The sequence below is a fragment of the Gymnodraco acuticeps genome, unplaced genomic scaffold, assembly GCF_902827175.1.
Source record: "Gymnodraco acuticeps unplaced genomic scaffold, fGymAcu1.1, whole genome shotgun sequence".
Taxonomy (NCBI): domain Eukaryota; kingdom Metazoa; phylum Chordata; class Actinopteri; order Perciformes; family Bathydraconidae; genus Gymnodraco; species Gymnodraco acuticeps.
The window spans coordinates 8582773-8602826 of NW_022990271.1; the positions used below are offsets into that span (position 1 = coordinate 8582773).

Below are 20054 nucleotides of genomic sequence, written 5' to 3' on the forward strand. Positions count from 1 at the left end.
CTGCTGGAAAAGAAACACATTTGAAACATTTGCTTATTTCAGAGCATATATTTCATTCCGTTCAGTTTCTGAGACATAACATTTGTTATTTATGTTTATGTTTGCCACCAGAGGGAGCTAAGCATTAATGTATAAAGCTCAACAAAATGGGCTTCATAAAAACAAGTAATCTGCAGTCGTCTAAAATATTTCTGTGTAACAAGTTAAATATACCTCCAAAACACAGTTTGTGTAGCTGACAGAGCACTCTATGTAGATAACTAGTTTGTCCACTGAGAGAAGACACATCTTTAAAAGAGAAACTGCAGGCACCTTTGGTTGCTGATTTGTACATTCATCCACACAAATCCTACTTTTCAGTAGAGAAACTTCAAGAGTTTAAACAGTGCAATCTTTAGTATAAGCACACTAAAAGGCTAGAATACATAGTGAAATCCTTTTCCCAGTCCTGCTCCTTGTGATCTGATGACCTGTTTTATATCAGTCCATGCATGTTCCAGATATGAGTGTCTTCCAGATGAAATTATCAACAAGAAAATTGTTCCAGGAAACGGATAAGTGTGCCTCTGTTCTGCAAAACCACATGACTTACACTTTTTCAAGTTAATACACATGTAAAACGTTGTCATATTTGAGAAATGGGAGAGAAGATACAAAACTAAGTATTTTGGAAATGAATCGGTCCTGTTTACTATGTTTAGTGTCACTACTGGATTTGGGTGTGTATTTACATTATTGATATTGCCATATGTGATCAGGGGAAACTAAATGTTGATGTTTATTTTTGATTTTATGTCAGTGTTACTAGTGGTGGGTTGAGTTGTTTCAGCCCCCAATGATCCAGTTTGTTGCTACACCCCTTACCCTTCTCGGCAGTCCACAAAGTTTCCCTTTATCCAGTAGCAGATCTGAGCGTATTTGAGAGGTGTGATTCTCACTGCAACATTAAATTCCTGAGACGCCCCTTGTCGCTCGACCCACTGATGCCCAGAAAATACACCGATCACCTTCCTCTCCCAGCGCCGGCGCTGCCCATCCCACATCCGGGCGTAGACCCCTGACCCGCTGGCCCCGGGCTGAGCATCACAATGCTGGTACAGCAGGTCGGACGTCTCCTCGCCGGCCCGGCAGAACCGATACACAAGCTTGCCTGAACGGTCATTGTCAAACCCTGAGAAGTGGACTCGTCGACCGGGCAGCCTCAGAGCGGGGGGGCTGACTCCTAACTTCATATGGCGGCGTTTGTGGGGTTTCTTGAGCTCAAGCAAAGCGTAGTCATAGTCCATTCCTATGTCATTGGCATTCCCTTTAATCCATCCTTTAGGCACATGTGTGCGCTTCGCTCTGATCCACTGGAACTTCATTTTGTCGTTTGTTGGTGGGGCGTAAGGAACGTGGCCACCTTCAACATGGTTGGTGAAGTTGGAGGAAAGGTCAAAGGACAACGCCTGTGTGTCTTGATGCTTCGTTTTTAGAAACCCAACCCGGAGCTTCTGGGCTCCTTTCACATAGTTCTTACCATCATGAACACAATGAGCAGCTGTGAGAACGTGACGGTCACCAACCAATGTACCAGAACACCCAGTGGACAGCTTGACGGCCACTGAGAATGGATATTTCAGCAAGTGGTTCTGCCCAGAAATGCTAAAACGCCCATCATGGCCAAAGACCTGTCGCTTCCTCCTGACATGTGACCGCTGGGCCTTCCCAGAAGACCCAGAGGAATAGGCCGGACTCGTGTTGGGGTCGTAGCCATAGATCGCAACAGCTGTCTCAGTAAGCTGCCCATCCGAGTTGAGTGTCTCATAGGCCAGAAGACGTTGCAGGTCCCAGTAGCTTGGACGAGGAGCCTTCTTGTGGCATTCTGGGTCACAGGGGGAGCTGACGTCCAAGCGGGCCGGAGACAGGAAGTGAGGGGCTGATCGAGCCTCCGTCTGCTGTGCGAGGACCACAGGGACACGCTGGGGAACCCACTGGGGGCGGGAGGAAGAGGAAAAAACAGGGGGAAGGAAGAGGAGAAATAGAATGGAGGGAAACCTGTGGATGGACAGAAGGACAGATCAGGAAAACTAATTGAAGACCCATTCCTGTCAGACTCGAACATTTCTGCATAACTCAAGAGTCTCTGTTGAATGTGATTGGATGTCCGTGCCACTCTTGCTGTCTGCATGAAGAGAAATTCCCACTCCTAAAGTCAGCGTCATGAATTCACAACTACAACTATGGGAATTGAGGAGGAGGATTTCAACTTGAGGATTTTTTTTTCTGCCCTGGAATTTGGCAGCTGTAAACTTCCGCTGTTGTAATGCTGCAAAAATGAAGAATAGGGCAAAGATCAGGCCACTATACTCTGATGGAAAATTCCTTAAGTGGTCTGGGAATTGGACCTTAAACCTTCAAAAGTAGCTAAATAACATTTTGTTCTACTGACTGTAGTCTCTATTTGTGGGTTCAGGGTTACACAAGACATATAAGTAACACCTATCTAAAATATATAGCATGACATTTGCATCTTGCAAGTCATTCACACATTGAGTAACTGAATTAATCAAAATGTACATTATTTGTAGGGGGGAAAAACATCTGTAAACTATACATCGTTTATTTTACCACTGCATCAATTACATTTTAACAGTACAGTTAACATTTAACATCGCAGTTAACTGCTTAGGAACTTCTCTAAATTGACTTGTAAAGTTTTTCCGAGCATGGACAAACCGCACATAAAGGTGACTTACCGGGGGAGCGCAGCCCGGGGTCGCATGGTTTTTAACTTCTGCAGGTGAGCCGGTGTATGAACACGGAGGGGGAAACCCGCCTCAAACCAAAACAGGCAGATCCCGCGATGGGGGTTTATCTGGTGAACACTCCTGCTACAAAGGACAGAGGCTTCTCGGCGCTCCTCTCAGGAACTGACGACTTGAGTCGATGAAGAGTTGGATCATTGTGTGCTGCTGGAGGAGGCGGTCTGCTGTCTGCCACACTGTCACATCTGCAGGCGTGATACACACAATGAGTGAATGAGCATGCATATCCGACCCCGACATGGTCATGTGACGCATCATATCAATGCTGCTGGTTAACAATTTACTTCTGTAAATCCCTTATCGCTTCACTTCAACAGAAAGCGGAAGTTAATAGGAAATCTGTTTTGTCTTTAGTTGAATATAATGCATTTGTTTTGAATATTTTTGTTGCACTTTGGCTATTACACGCATTCAATTAGGGCTGCATTTATCAACTAGAGAAAGAAGAAATTGCTAGTGGGAATGCTTTATGCTGAAAAGCTGACGCTAAACTGCTATGCTGAAATGTAATGTGTAAGAAGAAAGTGAAGAATTTAGATTGAAATGATACATGAACACTGGGGGCTTGAATGTGTGATGAGAGAAGAAAAGAAAGTAAAAAGGCTTGGAAAAGCAGCAGAATATTTGAACTGCAAACTTTTGAACTAACTTGATGGCGAATGATCTGTCGCCATGCCAACGGCATTTGATGACATCCCATAATACGCTTAGATGCGTTGATGGCTGCATCTTTACCAAACCTGTGAAGTTTTCGGGCGTTTGGAGTATTTTCACTGAAGTTATAAGCCGCGTTTCAAGGCGAGCATTGTGTTGCCAAGGCAACGGCATTTGAGGAAATCTAAAAACTGTCCCGTAGATGTCTTCACGGCTGGACTGTTGCCACACGTGTGAAGTTTGAGCACTTTTTGAACATTTGCATAGGAGTCATAGCGACATCATGTTTTATGGTGAGGGATGCGTTTCCATGGAAACGGCATATGGTGAGATCCAGGGGCGGATCTAGACAAATATTCATGGGGTGGCAAGAGGGTGGCAGGAGATTTTGAGGGGTGGCATCCCCTGACAGAAGTATATGCTGATTTAAATCGCAATCATATCAATCAATTAGGGGTGTAACGGTACACGTACCCGTACTGAAATTATTTGGTACGGGCCCTTCGGTTCGGTACACGTGTGTACCGAACGAATATAGCGTTAAACGTAAAAAATTGAGAACATGAACAACTTTCTGGAAGTAATCTATATCATAGAGCGACCAAGTCATTTCATTGGACGAGAGGCATACTATGAGAGCTAGTCACAGGGATGCGTTCAAATGTAGTCAGTAATTTGAGGAACTGTCGAAATGGCGAACGCAGATAAAGTTGAGCTGAAAATCCTCCAGCATCATTGAAGTCTCCGGTTTGGGAACATTTTGATTTCGCAGTTACGTACAAGGATGAAGGACAAAGACAGGTGGACCGAACCAAAGCTGTTTGTCGGCATTGTTCAACTAACATTGGTTACGCGGCTGGCAATACATCACACTCATTTGAAAAGGCATCACCCGAATGTGAATATCACCGGTACCAAAAGAAAAAAGACTGAAGTGCAAACCCAACTCCCACTAGCATTTAAGCCTCCACCACTCGCAAAGAGTTCAGACCGAGCCAAAGCTATTACAAACGCCAAATATCCTTATGTTGCCATGTTAGCAAAGCGCTACCTGGCTGTATCTGCTGCCACTGTCCCTAGAGAGGGTGTTATCCACAGCAGGAGACATTGTTATTGCCAGCAGATCTGCCCTTTCAGCAAGCAATGTGGACAAGTTCATCTTTCTTTAAACAACATGAAAATACAATGACAAGCAAGTCCTAATGTCAAGCTGGCTGCTTAGGTACTAGTACAGTTCAAATACAGATTATTTCAGTTCATCGAAATGCTGCACCTTAATGTTTATTTTACTATATTTTGTATTTATTTGAATACATTAGTCACAGTTTAATAATAATTTTAAAAAAATATTTAATGTTTTGTGATAATTTTTTCTGCTATACCGAAAACGTACCGAACCGAACCGTGACCTAAAAACTGAGGTATGTACCGAACCGAAATGTTTGTGAACCGTTACACCCCTACAATCAATGTTAACTTGGAAAGCCACAATATTAATATTTTAACTCAATCACATAGGTGATATTATTGTGGCACATCAGTAAAGCCTTACAAGGTGGCAGACGTAATTTAATGAATTTTAACTGAACAATAACTGAATGAGTTTGTTTCACTCTTAGACCAGTAGGGGTACCAAATCTATGCAGACTGCTGCAATAAGTACATTAATTAACTGTCTCATTGATGTTTGTCTGAATGAATATGATACTATTAACAATCATATTATTCCTATCAGCTGTCAATCACTGTTAATAAATAATAATAATAGATTTAATTTGTTAGTGTTTTTACAGGTGCTCAAAGACGCTTTACAGATATAGTGAAGAACTGTTATGATTCACATATTCATTTATTATTGAATAAACTATATTTTTTGGAGGAGTTAATGATGAATGTTCATCAAGATGCTTGCTCACCCTCCTTCAAATTTGAAAAACAAGTAATTATATAATTATTGATATACAGTTACAACCTTGACTTTACATCAGAAAGAACAAACATTAAAGAAGTGACTAACTGCATCAGTTAGGGTTAAACGTGTATTCAGCTAAAACATCGCTGCAGTTATTATCCAGTGGAAGGTCCTTACCTACTGGCCTAGTTAAATCAAAGTGGTTACTTTCTGTTGACTGGGCAGTGTAGTTTTACACACCGTCTTATTTTACTTTCTCAGGACTTAAAACTGTTTTTTGGTGGCAGACCCCCTCAAAGAAAAACAAATATATACACGCATACAAGGTCATCATCTTAACAGTTTGTTATTCTCATCGAGTCATCCGTGAGCAGAGCATCAAGTTGACATGTCTATTACAGCTGAATGCGGCGATTACTATTTTGTTCAGCAAAACGCCTCACAAACGTATTAAGATCAACAGCTGTAGTGCGTTTTGATTCAATGCTGAGTACAGCCAAACTGACAGTCTCTTCTCTGTCATTGTAGACCGCAACTACCTCATTCCTTCAGTGCTTGGGTCCGAAAGGCTTCTCGTTTTGCGCCGTCCCCCCGTTCAAGTGAATTCGCCACCAATCATATTTCCACTCTCGCGCCAGGACCGGGGGAGGGGTTACATGATGTGCATATTGTGCTGCATTCACTTGCACCCGGACATTAGAGACTTTATCTCATAAATGTCCGATGAGCCACAACTTTTCTTTCAAAACAAAGATGCCAACTGGGGTGGCAGCTGGGGTGGCAAGGCTATTGTTTAGGGTGGCAGTTGCCACCCCATGCCACCCCGGTAGATCCGCCCCTGGTGAGATCTCAGATTTGGCGTATAGCTGTTGAGGCATGGACCGGTGATATAGGCCTACAAGTGAAGATTGGGGGACGATTGCACCGTGTCGATTGGACTTACAGCGACATCCTGTTTCATGGCAAGTGGTCTGTCGCAATGGCAACGGCATTTGATGCAGCGACGTGCAGTCAGGGGAGGCAGGGGAGGCAGAGCCTCACCTGTCATACTCATAGACTGGCCATACTACAATGTAACGGAAAAACAACTAAAGAAAAACTAAATAGTAATAATAATAAAATGTCTCCACTGATCTGTGTTGTAAATGTGATTTATGTATGATTCCAATCGCTTTTTATAGTCAAAATCAGCAAATTTGTCGAGCTCCGCTACAACTACATGGGAGCGATGAGGAGTGAGGCAGGGACGAGCTCTGCCTCACGTAAGCCCACAGTAACTGGCTGGAGCGCGGGCACTAATTTAGCGCGGGCACTTATTTTGTGAGCGCGCTCAAGCCAGTACTGTGTGGTGAGGTGAGGCACAGATGAGCTCTGCCTCACCTCAAAATGCGTCACCTCACAGAAACTGGCTGGAAAGCGGGCACTAAGCGCATGCCTGTTACCATCTCACTGTAGGTCACCAATGTAATGTTTGTAGATCCCTTTATTACATTTATCCTCGCCATCCATAGTCTCTAAATAACTTATTTCACGTATATATGATATTTAGGCTCGCCGTACGACGGCAATGAAAAAAGCACCAGGGGAGGCAGCCATAACCTCTGCCGCACTGAAGGGGGAGCACGTGAGCCCACAGGTCCTTGTTGCTACTGTTATTCTACGCAGAGACGGTATAGACGCGAACAACAAGCTAGACTTTTGAAACTAGAGGAAGATAAGGAGGACTTTTACAAAAAAGTAATAGAGATTGTTGTCCAGAAGGATAGCATGGACTTCATCTTCAAGTCAAGGTAAGACCACATTGGTAATGAAAATTGGTTCTTACTTAGAAAGAACAATCCAATATTTAGATTGTGGGTATCCTTTTGTTGAACGGTCTGTTTAAAATGAATCGAAACATCAGACCAAAAAAGCTTTTGAAAATAACAGAATATTTCGATTAAGGTCAGAATATAATATTTGTAAATCTGACACTGAAAGAGTCAGTGCCTCACCGCACGTCACTGATTTGATGACACCCCATAATACGCTTAGATGCGTTGATGGCTGCATCGTTACCTGTGAAGTTTTGGGCTGTTTGGAGTATTTTCACTGAAGTTATGAGAACACCGTGTTTTATTACATTACTCTTGATCACCCTCTCTCTCTCTTCTCTCCCTCTTGGCATATGATGATGACACCCCATAATTGACGTAGAGCTGTTGAGGGCAGGACCATTATCCTTTATCTGAAGTCTGCTGCTCTGAGCATGTCAGTTGGAGTTATGACATCATTGTGTCCCATGACACAGGTGTTTATATTTGAACTAACGAGGTGTGTAGAGATCACAGGTTTCCATTGTTCTGAATGAGAGATAAACCTCTTACATGTGAACGTAACAGATATCTGTGGAATTTCAAAACGTGAAGCATGTCAAGGAAGTTGAGCATCTGAAGTGTAATTTGTGTGTACTTTCGGGTTAATAATGTGTCATTTTTGGCAATTTAACTAAAGGTGTGCGGCTGCTCCGTGAGGAAATATCAGCCTAAAATTACAATGGGCTTTAATGGAGGCATGTTGAACGTTTTTGTCACTTCATGCCCTCAAGAGGCATTTTGTTTAATTATTTGTCATTTTTCAAGCTACGAGATGTTTTCCTACGTTTGTCATGAACAATTATGTCTCAGGAATGTAGGGTTTGGGAATTATGGCAGTTTTAAAAAAAATATATGAAGGCAAATTTCAAGAGGTTCTACCCTAGCTGTGACATCACACACTCTAGTTAATGTTAAAATCTGAAGAAAACGTATTTAACAAGGTCTAAACAATGTTTAATATTTCAAAAAGTCTGAATTTGATTTAAAAGTTGTTTAATATGAATAATGTCAGGAAGATGTGTAACATTTTAAAGTTGGAATGAGGTTTCTGAGTGAAAGTATGAAGGAACAGTTAGCAGTTGAAGTCGCATGAAGATTTTGAAGATTTTTCAAGTCTGAAGAGTTTCTCCATTGACTTCAATGTTAAAAATGTGATGAATTAGGGGATGTATCTCTGGAATTAATTCCCGACCGAGCTGAACGTTTTGATGTTTGAATGTAGTTTCTGCGATGTTCAATTCGGGAGGAGAAGAGGGCCAAAATTCTGGGTGTGTGTGTGTCCAGCAGTATGTGAGAGTGAGTGTGTGTGAGAGAGTGAGTGTGTGTGAGAGAGTGAGTGTGTGTGAGAGAGTGAGTGTGTCACATACTGTGACCTACTCATCACACACACACTGACCCACATTCATTCTTTGGATCGGGCAACATTCCCCCTCCTGCTCTCTCTTTGTCTCACACAAACACATCCACAAATGCCATCAAATAATTATGTAACACACATACATCGAACAGGCTTTCCACAATGTTAATTAATCGGGTTGATCACCTTCCTGACTCTTGGCATTAATCACAAAAGACTCTTCACTTGGGAGAAAGCTGTTCATTTCACAACAAAACCCTCACTCAGTTCAAATTATATGGATGTGATTATTCTCTCTGAAATCTGACATTTACATTCAGAAGTGACCTCGCTGCTATTGTGCTCGGAATTAGTTCAGTGGGCAGAGTGATCTGATGCCAACGTTGGAAGTTTGATTTCCACTTGACCGACCCCTGCTGAAACTGTGCAAACTGTTGTTAGACTTTATGCTATGTAATGATTTCATTAGGCTCAACTGCCCCAGAAAGAAGGAGGGAAAGAAAGAAAGAACAAGAGGGGTGGGGGTGTTTGTGGAGTCATGCATTGCTGAACAGTTGGCTCTCCCTGTCCTGCAGCTATTTGTTTGTATGTGGACTTCGTAAAGGATTGACTGAAGCAATGTAAGCAAGAGATTGCCACTTTAGGAAATACATTTATTGGCATTCGGAAGGAAAGTTGGATGAGAAGTCAGTTTATACCACTCGTGTGTTTGTAAAGCTAGCCACTTGCCAGCGTAGCTTAGCATACCGACTGAAAACAAGCTATGTCTGTTTAAGGGACCTAGATCCACCTACAAGCACCTCAAAAGTTCACTAATTAAAAAAAAAAGTTCAGTGAGGTCCTTGAAGATGCACAGGATTGTTGAGATCAAAATGAAGCCGCAAGTTCAGAGATGAGGTGGTCCGAGAACGGGCACTTCGGGGAAAGGGGCCATTAGCCCATCGGCTTCATTCCCTGGCCCCATTAAGCATTACGTCTGGTGTGATCCTATCACAAGATGTGATCTAGTCTTCTATTGGACAGAGACAGGATAGCCGTTTCCCCCTGTTTCTAGTCTGTGTGCTGAGCTAATCAGATGTTGGCTATAGCTTTATGTTCAAGGTGCAAATATAAAAGTTCTCATCAACTCTCTGGAAGAAAAGCAAATACGTTTGTCTCACTATTGCTTTAAAGTGATGCAAGTCTCCTGCAACTGATTATCCATTAGCACCTTTGCCAGGACACAGGGTGGACCTGCTGGCTCATCAAACACAGCTCTGAATAATCCAGACCCCACCCATCCCATAGCACAACTCTAGAATTATAAAACTTCCCCCCAAACACATACCACTCTCTTTGTGTAGCAGTATCTGGGGCAAGAGGGTCTGCCAGCATCTTATCCTTCTGTTGTTCTGTTAACTCAGATGATCTGGTTTTTCACATTTTCATCTACATCCAAAGTTCCCTGAGCTTTGATAACCACATTCTCTGTCTACTCGCAAACAATTTGAAATATGGAGCTCGGAAGCTCAAATGTATATTGTAGAATGTATAACAAGAATGTAGGGGGGACATTTATCCTGTAGGATAACAGAGATGGGTGGCCCTTTATTTTTACCAATGGCTGGGTGCTAATAAGCGAGACATTTCATGTTTGTTTTGAGTTGTTATGAAAGGGCCTGTTTGTTTGGCTATGCCTGCTGTTGTCAAGGAAACCCACATTCCCCTGAGTACAGTTCATGTTATTTTTTTTATTCGTCCCACTCTCCTCCTCTTGCTTCGGACACAATCAAGCAAGTGTCGACGGCCTTGCATGTTTGAACCCTCTATCTTCATGTCCCTCTGTCTTTCTCTGTCTGTCTGTCTCTGTTCCTCCTTAATATTTTCCCATCTCTGTGCCTCTCAGTCTCTTGTTTGAATACTCTCTTCCATCCTGCAGCCCTTCTCTCGCTTGTCCCTAGAGGCCATGAAACAGCTGTTTAGCAGAATGAGATAGCGTCAGACACAAAGTTATTTTCTGTGAAATCTTGGGGGGGGGGGGTAGTTTAAAGCTCAAGACAAAGACAAAAAGAAAAAATACTGTTGGCAAGCACATTTGATATATTACATTACATTACATTGCATTTAGCTGACGCTTTTATCCAAAGCGACTTACAATAAGTGCGTTCGACCAACAAGATACAAACTTGAAGAAAACAGAATCATATAAGTACATAAGGTTTCATAGAGCTAAAATATTTCAAGTGCTACTCAACTGGTTTTATATAAGCCAGCCCTTTATTAGTATATAAGTGCTTTGTTAGCAATTCTTTGTTAGTAATTATTTCGATCGAAGTGGAGTCGAAAGAGATGAGTTTTCAGTCTCCCCCAGAAGATGTGCACGCTATCTGCTGTCCTCATTTCAATGAGGAGCTCATTCCACCATTTTGGAGCCAGGATAGCAAACCCACGTGTTTTCAGCCAGTGAAGTGAGCGGAGGAGCGGCGTGGTGTGGGAGAATTTAGGAAGGTTGAAGACCAGACGAGCCGCTGCATTCTGGATGAGCTGCAGAGGTCAGATGGCACATGCAGGTAGACCAGCCAGGAGGCAGTTGCAGTAGTCTAGGCGTGAGATGACGAGAGCCTGGGCCAGAACCTGCGTCGCTTTCTTGGTCGGGTGGGGACGTATCCTCCTGATGTTGTAAAGCGTGTATCTGCAGCAGCGGGTTGTAGCAGCGATGTTTGCAGTGAAGGACAGGTTGTTATCTAGGGTCACACCCAGATTCCTTGCAGTCTGAGTCGGGGAAACAACAGAGGTGCCGATGTTGATTGTTAGGTCAAGAGTGGGACAATCTTTTCCCGGAAGGAAAAGCAGTTCAGTCTTGTCAAGGTTGAGCTTGAGGTGGTGAGCAGACATCCACTGAGAGATGTCCGCTAGACAAGCAGAGATGCGTGCGACAACCTGGGTCTCTGAGCAGGGAAAGGACAGAATTAATAGGGTGTCGTCAGCGTAGCAGTGGTATGAAAAACCATGCGGGCTAATGACAGATCCGAGCGAGTTTGTGTACAAGGAGAAGAGGAGGGGACCAAGAACAGAGCCCTGAGGGACCCCTGTAGTTAATTGACAAGGGTCGGACTCTGACCCTCTCCAAGTAACCCTGTAGGTACGGTCTTTGAGGTATGAGGCGAGGAGGGAAAGTGCAGAGCCTGAAACTCCAAGTTCTTGGAGAGTGCGAAGGAGGATCTGATGATTCACTGTGTCGAATGCAGCAGACAGATATATAACTTTAAATGCCTCATAAAGAGAGATGGTAAACTCAGCTGCAGTGAAGGAAACTTCAACTCTTGATGCTCAGTCAATTCCCGGAGTTGTTTGGTGATGAGGTTTACTGTTTGGAGTATTTACTGGTAGAAATCCAACAATAACAGTCTGAATTGCAGTAACATCAACACAGCGATGCATGTGAATAATTTCCTTTTGGTTTTGTTTCTGTGATCCCTCTTCGTATAAACTAAGCATCATGGTCACATACTCGTCAAAGTTGACAGTGCCTTGCTGGGTATTAACAAAAAAGTTATTGCTCCCAAATATGACATTTGCATAACATTTTTCAATGTTGGAGTCTGCATTGATAACAATCACATTGCATTTTTTCTTCTCTGTCTATTTTGGTTACTGACAAGGCAGCCGGATTCTTGTGATATCACAAGGTCGGTCCTCCTGCTGGCGGTTATGGCTGTGGTTCAGGCGCGTGTTGCGCGACACAGAGACGACTGTTTGTTTAAAATAGATCATTTTTTCATTAAAAGAAGAGCAAAAGCAGCACTGAATGCCTTTCTAGATGTACATTATATATGATGCATAGCCAGTGTGTTTTCCCCACTGGCTCACTAATGGCTACCACTTTGCACTGCGCCCATATTGCTGATACAGCTGATAACTCCATCTCCTTAACCCACCCTATGGTTAGCACTGTTCGCTCTGTAAGCTCTGTTGCTGTTATTAGCACTATTAGCTGTTATCCTTTGGTCCAGCTTCAGCCAAGTTGAGAGTAGTGTGGAGGATCCCATGCTCTTTATTTCAAATTGTGCAGTCCAGCACACTGTGATATCACACTTGGGTTTGTTCAACCAGTGCAACAAAGCACACTTACAACCAAACCATTAGCAAAAGAGTGGTGAAGGAATGAGTCTTAAAGGTCTCCTATTATACTATTTTTAGGCATTTATTATGGGTCTCAAATATATAGAAATATATTAAAAAAATGTCTATGATGTGTTTTGCTCAAAATACCAAACAGATTATGCATTTTAGAAATCCCTCATATCCCTATTGTTGGGGAAATATTTTCCAAGGCCCATAACTTTGACCCAGTGTATCAGTTCAAACTGTCCTGACTGAGCACAGGCACCTGTAACCTTGGCTGCTGTGCTCTCAGTGTTTTGTCTCCCTATTCCTGCCTGTTAGCGTCAGCTGATAGAGGTGTTATCATTCTATCTTGTTATGCAGCATGTTGATGATGCTCTCTGAACTAGCTAAATACATGGGTCTGGGGTAGAGTTCTTCAGAATTGACGTGGCAACTCTACCGTGAAGTCAGAACCTCTGACTCTTGGACTTGTGATGTGAATCCTCCGGCCGTTAACTCCAAATAAACCATCATGTGTTTGACATCAAAGCTACTGCTCTTCCCGTGTCTCCTTCCTGAGTCGGTGACTCCCACTACATAGCTACACAGAAGTTTCCTCTACACCTATGTTTAGCCCTGTTAGAGAAACGCTGATTCAGGGTCCTTAGCTTGAAAAAAAAAAATGCATCAAGGATTATTTCTGAAACAGTATGGAGCTCAAATGCTTTTTCTCTAGCTGGTTTACCAGAGTTCCTTTTTTATTTCCTGCTGTTTTACACATACTCTCCAGTACTGTGTTAGCTCTGAGTGTTAGTATGCTTGCTAATGTAAACAAAGACCATATTACGTCAAAAACAGTCGGGCATTGTTTCTGATAGCAACTTACTGATAGTGCTGTGGGTCCGCATTGCCGATATTACGTCATATGGGCAGTAAATCTGGATCAGCTCCATTATACCCCATTTTTAGAGATTTGGGTATAGAGGAAAAGAGAGAGGGTGTTATTTTCTGACACTTTGTGAGTCTCCTTACACACCGGGGACACATATTTATGTATAAAAGACATCAAAAAGTGCATTTTGCATAATAGGTCCTCTTTAAATCCCGAAAATGACTTCCTGTTCCCTTGTCTCGAAGTTACAGTTTTCTGAACGTGCTTGTAGTTAGATGTTTGCAATAAGGTATGTGGTCAACACAAGCTGAAGAGATTTTCACGTTTTGTTCAATTACATAAAATACGTAGGTGAATACCCCACTCGAAAATGTCCAAAGCTTCTACGTGTCATAAAAACGGCTGGTGCTAACAAGTGACAATTAAATGGTATATCATGAACGTGTGTCTGCCACAGAGCTTAATTTTCTGCAGTATACGGAAACCCAATGGACAATCCCATTGCCTTTTAACGAGGGGGCCTTTGCGATCCTAACTAACTGTGTTCCACCAACAAAAATACGTCATTAATGAACCACTCAAGCTTTATGTGGTCTGATGTGCAAGAGAATTCAAACTTTTGACCATAGAGGGCAGCGAAGGATGTTAGTAAGTGTTAACATGTTTGGTCATAAAATAGAGGAAGCAAAAGAGTGTGGATCACGATGTGGAACAACACACAATACACCACTTGACTTGGCATGTGATACTCTGGTGCTTTGGAAAATGACTCACATTCTTGTTTAAGATATGGGAAATATTCATGACAGCTGAGAGGAGTTGTGTTTTTATAACAAAAGTTTTCTTGAATATAATCTGATGTCATTTGGTCAATTTAGAAGCTCATGTAGGCTTATCATTAAAAGGGAAATTCCTTTTATTACAAATAACTCTGTGGTATTTACTCATCAACAGTATTGTGAATTCTGATAATTTGTGCAATTATTTTACAATAAACCCATGATCTGACATCATAGATACAAAAGGAATGATTCTAGGACCAGCTTGTTCTTGTTCTTTTGTAATAGTTGTATTCCCTTAAGGCCCTGTCACACTGTCCCGAAATTGACTCCCGATGGACACACGAATATGGAATTGTGAATTTCGCACGAAGATGGCCCCGAACCACACACGAAGGCAACATTTACATTACATTTAAGACATACAACTGCAATGAAAGTACCAAAAACAATTATGTTACAGTACTATGATACTGTACTGATATCTTCAGACTTTGTTCTTTACTTTATCCGTCGTTATATGTAGAAAATATTACGTTTTCTCCGTAATGTTGTTTCCATAACAACAACAACTTCCTGTCAACTGTCCTTCAAAATAATATATTATATCCTTTTTAGTTTCACAGAACACAAATTGGGTTATTTACATAATATATTTACATGATTTTGTTGTGCAATAAAACAACCCGATGGACACACGATAAAGGAAATGTTCAAATTCGGCTGTGATCGTAGCAACATCGGGCCATTCGTGAGGGCATCTTAAGCCTTCGTATGACCGCCGGTGGAGTTTCTCAGGCTCCGGCAGCAACTTCGTGAGCGGTGGCAAAATCTTTGGCATGCCAAAAAATTGCCGAAGGACCTTGCGAAGGTTCATTTTCGTGTTGAATTCGTGTGTCAATTGTGCCCTTCGTAAGGCCATCGTGAGGGCATCGTGTTATCATCGGTGCCATCGGGCATTCGCCCCGATCAGAGTGAGGGTGAATGCCCGATGGCACCGATGATAACACGAAGATGACACGATTTGACAAGATGCCCTCACGAGTGCCTTACGAAGTTGCCGCTCACGAAGTTGCTGCCGGAGCCTGAGAAACTCCACCGGCGGTCATACGATGGCTTAAGATGCCCTCACGAATGGCCCGATGTTGCAACGATCACAGCCGAATTTGAACATTTCCTTTATCGTGTGTCCATCGGGTGTCAATTTCGGGACAGTGTGACAGGGCCTTTACCAAAAGCCTGCTCTTCGAATTCCGTTTCTTGTTTTAGTTTTAATTTGAGTTTCTTCTTTCCTTCTTTGAAAGCTTTGCTGGGCTGTGATTCTTTGTGTGTTTGTAAAGTCCATCAATGCACTTTAAGTGATTTTAGTTTACACAAACAAATGTGAAATTATGTGGTGAGGGCAAAAACTGTCTTTAACTTTGTTTGTCTTTGTCCTATATAATTTTCAATAGTCATACTAGTCCTGTTTTTAACAGGATCTCTACGACTACTAACTGTTCGAGATGTCTGTCGGACATATTGATATAACCACAGATAAACCAAATGGACATTTGTCACAGATTATCTAAATAACGTGATAATTAATATAATAATAATATAATTCAAAACAAAACACTGAATCCAGTCAGACACATTTTTTATGTATTGTCATTGTCGTGGCTTCCTTCCTTGTCTTTCCATCAAGCCACTAGACGCCTTAAACAGACAGTTCTAACTCGTTTCTTTCCTTTAAATTACTCACAGTTTGAAGTGTTGCTTGGCCTCCGATAATTTAGATGATGTTGCGATGTGTTTGCTCAAAATAAAATAACAAACTTTTGCACATGCAACAAAGAAAATAGGCCTTTACAATATTCAAAAGAAATAGGCAAAACTCAAATAAAATAACAAACAACTTAGGTATTCTTTCTTTCTTGATAATGCTTATAACTTCATAACTTAAAGGGTACTTGTACGATTTGTGTGTACGTGTACGTGTACGGTTAAAAACTGTTCCTCGACGGAGTCTCTCAACAGGTTGCCCATCACTGTGGCTTTTAGCACAGGTGCCGTGGGAAATGTAATCCTTTATAGTGCGTTGACTACAGACGTCACAATTAGGTGGCCTTTCTTATAAAATCGAAAATATTAGCTCTAACAGTCATACTGTTAACATTTATTTCAAAGAATATCAGCAACATGCTTTTTAAATTCATCGGTGTAGTCTGCCAAAGGCCGCTCTGATTCAAACAAATAGTTCACTCCCATTTGGTTCCAAGTTGAGTCACTGTGAGCATCCACCCATCCCTGAGAGAGCAACCACACACTGAGGAAAGTGACAGTCCCCCATCCGCAAAGAAACCCCAGATAATAGGAATTCCTGTGAATCCAATCCAACTTTAAACCCTGCGTGGCTGTAATCCAGAGATTGTCTCATTCTCGGAGCAAAAGGTATTTATCTTCCAGTCTTCATCAGTTAGTGATTGAGAGAAACCCACATGTGGAGATAATAACTTGCTTAGCACAGACATTCAAGATGTGTATGTGGACTTTTGAGAGAGCAGCAAGTGGTTCAGTCTGTGGTATAATGTCAGGAGAAAGTTGAGCATGTGCTGCTGCTCAGCGGGAACTGTACTCATCTCTGATCCTCACAGAGCTGCATGGACAGACCACGTTGCATTTGTGGGACTCAGATAACCCGAAACATTAACAATGTTATTCAGCTGCAGGTTTCCTGTTATGCTGATGGTGGTGAACATCTCTTTATTTCTATCTCTCAGTTGATCCTCTCTGTATTTGCCAATAACACAGCTCAGAGGTTAAACTCTGCCAGCCAGGCGGAGGTGGTCTATCATGGTTTAAACATGGAGTCTAGCGGTAAGATCACTTCTGACCATAATAAGCCCCCAGCATACCATTATCATCCCCCTAAGAAAATGTGATGATACAATTGTCCCAATTTCTCTTGTCCAGATACAATTATCTCCCTTATGCCGCAGGGGAGTACTGTGTGGGTTAGGAGTGTGGGATGATAATGATGAGGGTTGGGATTTGTGAGTCACTTCTGAAATGGATCATTCAGTGCTGACATTTGTTTCCAAACTTTGTATGTCGATGACACTTTTGTTTTCTTTAAAAAAAAATTGTTTTTGTAAAATTATTAATACTCTAAGAACATTAGCAGATACACACTTTAGCTCAGTTAGAAAAAGCTGCCCTTTTATTCATATTAGGCCAGTCTTTTGGCGTGGTTGTGTCAACAAGTTAAACCTGTTTTTAACTGTGGCTGTAGCGTGGTCATGCATCAGACAATCCCACTTTACTTGAGCTAAATGCTAACCTCAGCATGCCATCATGTAAATGCTGCTAAAATGCTGATGACCACCTGTAATGCATACCATATACTCTTTGGTTAAGTTGTTGGCCTACTACTGTTTTATATTTGCTCTAAATACAAAGAACAGCTGAGGCTTGTAGGCATGTCTTTACTTTTACTTTTTATATGTTTGCTCATAAACCGAATGATTGGACTAAAGTCAGAGGATCACCAAAGTTGTTACAATGAATCCTCAAAAGTCAGGGCAATTCATTCAGTATAATGGGGGACCACAGTGGCCTATGCCATAAGAGCATAGATAAAGGCTTTACACTGAAATACGTCAGCAGTTTTGTCTCATTTAGTTGTCAGTCAGATTTAATTTTGTTTTTTCACACTGGAGTTGTCTTTTTACCAAAATTGTTACAGGTAATGCCCGGTTTTCCCCAAACTCAGTAGGCCTATGGTTGTGCCTAATGCTTTTTTGATGTGTTTTGTTTGAGAAGAAGTGCTTTCACACGTTTTGTGTGCCTGGAAGGCTTTAATCGTTTGTCTCATGAATCAGAACATGATAATGGCCATTTTCACAGTTTAAACTCAATTAACTCAGCTGGTGTTTGTCAGCCATAAAGCTGCAACACTCGTTACAGTCTTCTGAGTTCACACCAAACTAATTCTCCACAGACATAATTTCACCTCTCTTGCCGCCAAAAAACAACTGTTGTCATAGTAACCGTAATCAAGGCATAATCGCCAAGCAGCAGGAAACGTGGAGTGTTCCGGTTTAATGAGAGCTTCCGTGTGGGAAGGGGTGTGTTTACAGCAGGGGGAGACCTCTGATGAGTCGGACAAGGGGGTTTCCGTGTTTTTATGACGGTGGGAATATTATCCCAGTTTTACTCAATGCCCAAAATGTCCACACACACACACACACACACACACACACACACACACACACTGGATCAAACTATAGTCTCTTAAGGCACCTACCTGTGTTATCTGCCAAACTGTTGCATACAACTTTTTTCTCCAGCTAGTACTGCCAGACTGACCTAAAGCTGCACTGGGACGTGTTCTTTCATAACATCAGGAGACACTCTATGTCTCAGTTATTAAAAGACCACGAACAAGTGCATAGCGATCGGACAGAATGATCTGAAATTGATCAACAAGTGATGACAGGACCGGCCTGCATTCCATTCACTGTTAATGACTCAAATTGTGAGTACATGTCACTACCAAAAATATCAGTAAATATAATGTTCTGTTTTGCAGAAGGCTGTGCCAGCCTCTGCCAGTTACAAGCTAACACATTGACTCAATTATGGGAAATAGAGAAGATATCTTTCCAAACCTGCAGTGTAAGGCAATTTGACACTTAATTCATGACAGTTAACACACTCCAGTTGGCTTATTCACTACTGGCTGTAACTTGTTTTTCTTTTTCTTCCCGTCTGATGTTGGGATGACTATGCGGCAGCAATATGTTTTTCGTTCTCCCCCTCTCTGTTTTTCTACATCCCACACTCACTCTGTTTCTTCCCATGTCAACAGGCTGTGATCTGACTGAGCGACCCTGCGAGCATAGTTTGACCATAAACAGGCATGGGAAAGTGCCCAATTCCTAGGAACTCACACACATAACATACAGATGCTCATATGCATACAATCACGAAGAAACACAACAGAAAGATGGGACATATCTTAGATTGAAGTACAGTTTAAAATGCAAAATTAGATTTGTTCTGGAAATGAGAAAGCGAAATGTGGAAATAAAAGAAATAAATTCAAGTCTGATAGGGAGTTTGTCCAAATTGCAACTACTGCTTCCCTTAGGCAACCGTCCAAATCATTTCCCAGTGTGTGCCTGCGTGTGTTTGGGTCTAGGATGTACTTTATGATCGGAAGAGAGCAACAGGATAGGTGGAGGCTATACTTTTGTCAGGATGTGCCCTTTTTTTGACGTGCAGAGTGTGTGAACATAAGGTGTCACCTGGTTTTGTGTGTGCGTGTGTGCATTATGTTCATACAGTATGTAAGACATGCTGTTATGTGCTCAAGGGAGCAGGTGTGGTTGAATCTGGGGTTTAGCCTGTACTGGTCTATCAGGAAACAGCTGTTGGTTCTCTAATCAATAACAGATCTTGTTTTCATCATCATTAATTATTTCAAATAGCTTTGAGTCATTTCGATGTATTGTCAGGGAGAAAAGTTTGATTGCAACTGTCTCATTGCTTCTCAATCAGTTTTTAAACATCCTGACGGCGGGAGGTTTCATCACTAAACAGCCGTGATCCATTTAGTTGTATAGCTCTAACAGCTATGTAGGGGTGTCAAAGTCAATTTCATCGCGGGCCACATTAGCATTATGGTTGCACTCAAAGGGCAAAGTTAAAGTTGTAACTTTAAGACT

The 20054-nt window shown here is 42.0% G+C and overlaps 1 protein-coding gene across 1 annotated transcript; it reads right to left on the minus strand.

The window, feature by feature from the left end:
* Positions 1–33: 33 nt before the first annotated feature.
* Positions 34–2963, minus strand: LOC117549240 (serine protease 23-like). Its single transcript, XM_034220959.1, has 2 exons — positions 2739–2963; positions 34–2037 (listed from the first exon to the last, which is right to left on the minus strand). The coding sequence occupies exons 1-2, from the start codon at positions 2762–2764 to the stop codon at positions 861–863; spliced, it is 1203 nt and encodes a 400-aa protein (XP_034076850.1). The 5' UTR covers positions 2765–2963; the 3' UTR covers positions 34–860.
* Between the last annotated feature and the right edge of the window lie 17091 nt (positions 2964–20054).